Here is a 6,253-nt window from a genome sequence, read left to right as displayed (position 1 = left end):
ACTATGTAATTTTTTTTCAAAGTCAATTTTCTAATTTTACCTAAAAATTACATTTCAAATTACCTAACTTTATTGAGATTGGTTTTCTCAAAAGTACCTACCAAAGAATCCTGACTTTACCCATTCATAAATAAGATCAGAAGGGGTATTCAAACACGAATTGCAAATTCATTTTCCGTATATTCACGTCAATTGATTGAAGCAATAAAAATGAACTCATATACCCTTATAAAATTATAATAATTTACAATACTAATATATCATTTAACTCTTGCACCGCTACATCTACCTACATCGTAGGTGAATATGGGCACTGTGATGTTGCACGTAGAGTTGAAAACCGGTTTCTTTAGCCACCAGCAACTTTGGGTTTCCCCTTAAATTCCATCATTGATTGTGGTCCCTTCATTACGCGACTCATCAGATCCCAGCACATCTTCGCTGGGAGGAGACTGAAAATACAAGTTAAAAAATTAAATTGTGCAAACATGACGCGGTACATAGTTTTTTTTTTGGTGTAAGCTTTCAAACATGTAAACAATGGATTTTTTTTTATTTGTAAATATACACCTTATTTATAAATATACAATTAAGGTCTAAATAAAATTCTTAACGCAAACGCGGTAGTTAAGTTTGAAAGATTACAAATTTACATTCGGGCCTCAGATTTCTTTACATTTTACTGTTCATAACTAACATATTAAAGATTAATGAATATTTATATATAATATAGCCTTTCGCTACATGGATAGACTTGGGAAAAACTTATTTTTTAAATATTAAAAAGTTGTGCTTTTTGTAAACGCTTTTCACTTAAAGGACTTTTTGTTTGAAGCTTGCAAAATCGTTTCGAAAAAGGTTTAAACCGCATAGACTTTTATGTTAAAGTTTGTAACGTTGTGTTGATAGCGCAAAGCGAGAGTAGACCACTAAAAGTTTTGAGATAAGTAAGTTTATTTATAAAACACGAGTCTTATTTCTATTTATACAATTGTTATTCACATTGATGAATTAATTCGTTTAAGAAATATAGATGGCGGGACTTGAAACATACATGCTTATTTTAAAAAGCAAACTTTTCGTTGTGAAGTACCTTTCGCTTAAATGCCCACCTCTGCACATGTACTCTTTCCGTTGTAATAAAACGAACACGAGCAATCGCGCGCGAAATAACTTTAGTTTAAAAAACTTCAAACTAGTGATATACCATGAAATATACCTTGGCTATTATCTTAATAAATAAATCTTGATGTTTATATAATTAATTTGATCTACAAAATAGTACCACTGGCAACGTTGTGCCTTGTGCTTGTATCCGAGACGTATACAAACATAAAAACAGATGTAAAATCAAACTTGAATGTCAATCGCATTAACAAACCAAATCGCTTTTCTAAGATTTTTCTTCGTGCTTTCTCACCTTTTCGTCGCCTTACTTTCTCAAACTAGTATCTCAAAAACAAAGTAACTCAAGTGCAAAAAATGCATCGCTTATACAAATTTGCAAGCTGATTTCACTTCATATTCGCACTCTGGCTTTTAACTATTCTTAGGATCGTATTCTAGAACTCTACTCAATGCTCTAGTCAGGATTTGAGTAAGGTTTAAAGCACTCGAAATCATACTCAGGTCCCTGCTATTAGGGTCGTATTTCCAGTGCTTGTGTTTCCAGTGTAATCCTGACTTGAGCATTGAGTAGAGTTCTAGAATACGACCCTTAAAGTAATGCATCCAAATTAACAACCTTGGTAAGGAATTTAAAGTAAATAGAAATTTTTGCCATCTTCTAAATAATCATTCTTTATAAGATACGTGTTTAGAAAGTAAGATACGGGTTAGAAAATAAGGCATTGATTTGTCATTTTCGGTCAAAAATTTGAAAGAGACAAAGCTATGAATGGGCATGGATAATTATCGGATATGGTGTAACCGGTTGATATCCGCAACTCGACGACTAAACGCCAATTTTACGTGTAATTATAGGATATGAATATCGGATAATTATCGTGACATAATAATTTGATAATATCAACATATTTTATGTATAATATAAAGTCTTATGACTTTAACGCGAATTAAGGAGACTAATTACTTGATAACATACATACCACTTGAGAGGCAACAAGTATCTGACAGATCCCGGCATAATACAGTTAACCTCGTTTTTGCGGATAGAGTCAATCATGGTCTGTGCAACATATTCTGGCTCTAACATTGGCATAAGCCTTGGAGTGACACCGTCAAACATGCCCGTATTTATATAGTATGGACAGACTAGAGTCGCATGGATCGTGTTGTGGCCGTGCGCCTGGAAAGACATAGGTTTACTTATTACATTATACACAGTACAAAACAATAACATCCTTACAATCATGGACCTTGCCCCCTGGCGAAATCCTCTAATTACTAATAAACACCTTTAAATATATGTATATTTTAATTGCAACCGTGCGGAAGCTGTGATAGCCTAATAGTTTGACCTACCACCTCTCAAGCTGAGGTCGTGGGTCCGAATTTTCGAAAGTTCGGGCTAGCACATCTGGGTTTCTCGGAATTTTATTTAATTTGAAATTTACAAAATTATAAAAAAGAAACGAACCTTCGAAATAAAACTATACCAATACGACTCTGGAAAGGTCAAGCATCATAACGTGAATTTGGAAAATATTACAGGAGAGCGATTTAAAGTAATTGTTTTAAGAAAAAAAATCATAACTCTTAATTTTGTTTGTAGTTAAGTTTATTGAATATTTCACCACCATCATATTTATTTATTTTTTTGTTAAATAACTCCACCAGTTTGTTATAATTATCAATACAAAGATCGAACACTCAGAAAAAATTTCTACGATCCGGCGGGATTCAAACCAGCGTCTTCTAGCAAACCGTGGCAGGCGCTATGCTAAATAAGCCACGGAATGAACCAGCGGACCTTACGAATTTTTTTGTGTGCTTATTGCAGATCTTTGTTTTTGGTTTTTAACGATATTTTTGCCGTAATGCGTGAAGTCATACTCAAAACCTTGCTATTAGGATCGTATTTCCAGTGCTTGAAATCATAGTCAAGTCCTGACTTGAGCATTGAGTAAAGTTCTGGAATACGACTCTGAGGATCGTATTCTAGAACTCTACTCAATGCTCAAGTAAGGATTGCACTGGAAACACAAGCACTGGAAATACGACCCTAATGGCAGGGACTTGAGTATGATTTCGAGTGCTTTGAATCATACTCAAGTCCTGACTTGAGCATTGAGTAGAGTTCTGGAATACGACCCTAGGACTCCTTCGTTAGCTCAAGTTTCAATACAAGCACTCTAGTCAAACAACAACTTCGCAGTCTTGCATTACAAATAACTTATATGGAAAAGCTGAAACTTCGTAGTTTTCCATAAAAAAAATCAGAACGGAGATCTATGAATAAATAAATTATGAATTATGATTTTTTTCTCAAAAAAATACTTTAAATCGGTCTCCTGTAATATTGTCCAAATGCACTTTAGACGTTTTACCTTTCCAGAGTCGAATGTATTTTTTCATATGATTTTGTATTTCGTCATCTAAGCATAGTCGAGCGGCATATTTGGCAAACATATTTTTTTTTTTTTTTAAATAACGCACACACTCAACATAGCCCCGCACTAGGGAATCCCTGTGTCGCGGGTGCCATGGACACACACATAGACAACCACAAATTACACCCAAACTCACGAGAGATATAATTGTAGGCCATACAACTATTTCTCTCGGCCCGGGAATCGAACCTGGGACCTCTGCGTGGCAGTCCGGCATGGTAACCGTTCGGCCACGGAGGCAGTTAACATATAAATAACATATAAATGGACTAGTGACGTAGTGAAGTGACAGAGTGACAATTCTTACCCTCAATTCAGTAAATAGACTCTCATGGAACCCGACAGTGGCAAATTTGGTAGCACTGTAGTCAGTGCAGCGGTAGGTCCCGAGCAGGCCTGCCACCGAACCCACGGTGACGATGTGGCCTTTGCCCGACTCGATCATTGCTGGCAGGAACGCCCTTACTGTCTAAATGGAAAAGGGATGAGTTGATACTAGATAGTTATAGGCCCTCATTCGTCACCACTGGCTTTGTTCCCATTGGCGACAAATGGGAAAAAACCCATATGTTACCAGGTGGTGACAAACGGAATAAAAAAAAAATTATTTGTTGCCTGTGGTGACAAATGGGGAAATAAAAACCCATATGTTACCAGGTGGCGACAATCGGGACAAAAAATTTCTCTTTTCTTACTAGTTACACGAAATCATCGAAATTACTTCCGCATAAATATTAATAGGTTTAGAATTAAGTGTCAATGAGTGAAAGTGTTTAAACTAATTGTTTGCACTATACAGCTAGCACATGCGTCACCGAGACGGCTCACTGTTTTGTCCCCTATTGTATTCTAAAGGTAAGACGAATCGGTGCAAATAATTTTTCGCCAACTATACCACTGGTAACTGGGACTGGTAACTACTGGGATATCTTAAATTCCATTGGTCGCCAGTGGCAACAACATATCTTTTTATCCCATTTGTCACCACCAGGTAACAAAGGAGTTTTTTTTCTATTTGTCGCCGGTGGGAACAAAGCCAGTGGTGACGACTGGGAATAAACGAGAACGATCCAAGCAAAAGGATCGGAGATGTTTATTTGTATGCTGGTTGTAAGGTTAATAAAGTATTTTTGTTATTGGCTTTCTGCGATTAGTCTTTCCGCCATTTACAAGGTTGTTCATTTTTGTCTTTAAAACGTTGAAACTTTGCGATCGAAGTACTAGTAACAGGAGTTATCTAGTTTTTTATTATTGCCAAAATCTGTTTGTGTTTTGCTGAAACTTTAGATATTCTTTTATAAATGCATAGTATTAAATATTTTTTATAAGCGTATCGTCATTGGTTTAAAAAAAAGATGTTCAGCGAATTACACGCCTGTTACAATGACATATTCAGGTGCTATTGGGATTACATTATCTAAGGGGATTACCCAGGTACAGTCAAAAGCACCTCAAGCTTGACACTTTGATGGACCGTTCTTATCGTAATCAGCATAGAGTTGGATTTAAGTCTTAAGTGTCAAGCTTGACTACTACAAAGTTTCTGGTATGTCTGTGGATGCACACACTGACTGTTCTTGTTTTAAAGCATGTTAATAAGACGCAGAATGCTGCACAGCCTCAAGAGCATATTGAGGATACCATCCCAAAGACAGGGCAATGCCTTGCACAAACATTGGGTATCAGCTCTTATAAAGCCTCATGCTGTACGTGTGTACATTTTAGTAAATTAATTTTATTGTTTTGTTCTATTGATTTCTTTTTGTTTTATAATATGTATGTGTGGTTTCTGTTGTTATTAATATAGATGTAGGTTTTCCTTGTTTTGTTTGTTTCTTTTGTACTAACATCACGGACTCTAGTGGCTTGAATCAATAAGATTTTAATTTGAGTTTATAAAGATTTTTTTAAACAGTGTAATAGTAATAGCCGAACCGAAATTCAACCGCTTTCAATTTCTTTTTTTTATTACTGCTGTTGTCGCAGACATTCTCGCGCTATATGTCGCTCTCGCGCAAGTCGCGCCCTGTCGTGCTAGCCCTACAGGTATCACAGTTTTTTCATACAGTTGATATCAACAACAAAATAGCAATCTCTGATTGAAAGAAATAGGAAGCGCTGAAATGACGCTGCTGAAATATATGTACCGCAAGGCTTGGATTGAGAGCAATAATTATTGGAAATGGGTTTTCCTAGAAAAAGCTACTCTCTTAGATGTAGAGCATAGTTTCCCAAAGTGATCCCTACCGTCCTCCAGTGGGCACTGAAGATTCCAACGGGGGCGGTAAGGGCCTCGGAAGCAATTGGGGGGCGGAAGCAAGTCGATACTGTCCAGGGGGTATTACCGTATTTGAAAAAAAACACCTGAATGATCTATATAATGAAATTACAGGCACATGAGACTTGTCAACTTCGTCGTATCTACTGTCACATTGTCTATTTCTGTCTTAGAGGATGGAAAGATTTCTGCCGCCAAGTAGTATTGTGATCGCTACTTTTTGAAGGGTAAAGCATGGAACACACTGAGGGTCGTATAATATAATAATAATAATAATAATAATAATAATAATAATAATAATAATAATAATTCTTTATTTCATAAAAGATTTGTACAGGATGTAACACGTAATCTGTAGATACATATGAAATTTTAACAGAATAACTCGTACAAATTAATCTAT

The 6,253-nt window shown here is 36.0% G+C and overlaps 1 protein-coding gene across 1 annotated transcript in view; it reads right to left on the bottom strand.

The window, feature by feature from the left end:
* Nucleotides 1-242: 242 nt before the first annotated feature.
* Nucleotides 243-6,253, bottom strand: part of LOC113231390 (short-chain dehydrogenase/reductase family 16C member 6) — a 27,103-nt gene continuing 21,092 nt past the window's right edge. Inside the window, exons 5-7 of the mRNA XM_026465691.1 lie at nucleotides 3,880-4,041; nucleotides 2,109-2,308; nucleotides 243-452 (exon numbers count right to left, since the gene is read on the bottom strand). Of these exons, the coding sequence (XP_026321476.1) occupies nucleotides 350-452; nucleotides 2,109-2,308; nucleotides 3,880-4,041 (465 nt within the window). The 3' untranslated portion in view covers nucleotides 243-349. The remainder of the gene's footprint in view (nucleotides 453-2,108; nucleotides 2,309-3,879; nucleotides 4,042-6,253) is intronic.

The sequence above is a fragment of the Hyposmocoma kahamanoa genome, unplaced genomic scaffold (genome assembly GCF_003589595.1).
Source record: "Hyposmocoma kahamanoa isolate Upper Pololo Valley unplaced genomic scaffold, ASM358959v1 65, whole genome shotgun sequence".
Lineage (NCBI taxonomy): Eukaryota > Metazoa > Arthropoda > Insecta > Lepidoptera > Cosmopterigidae > Hyposmocoma > Hyposmocoma kahamanoa.
This window is presented reverse-complemented; position numbering and strand designations above follow the sequence as displayed.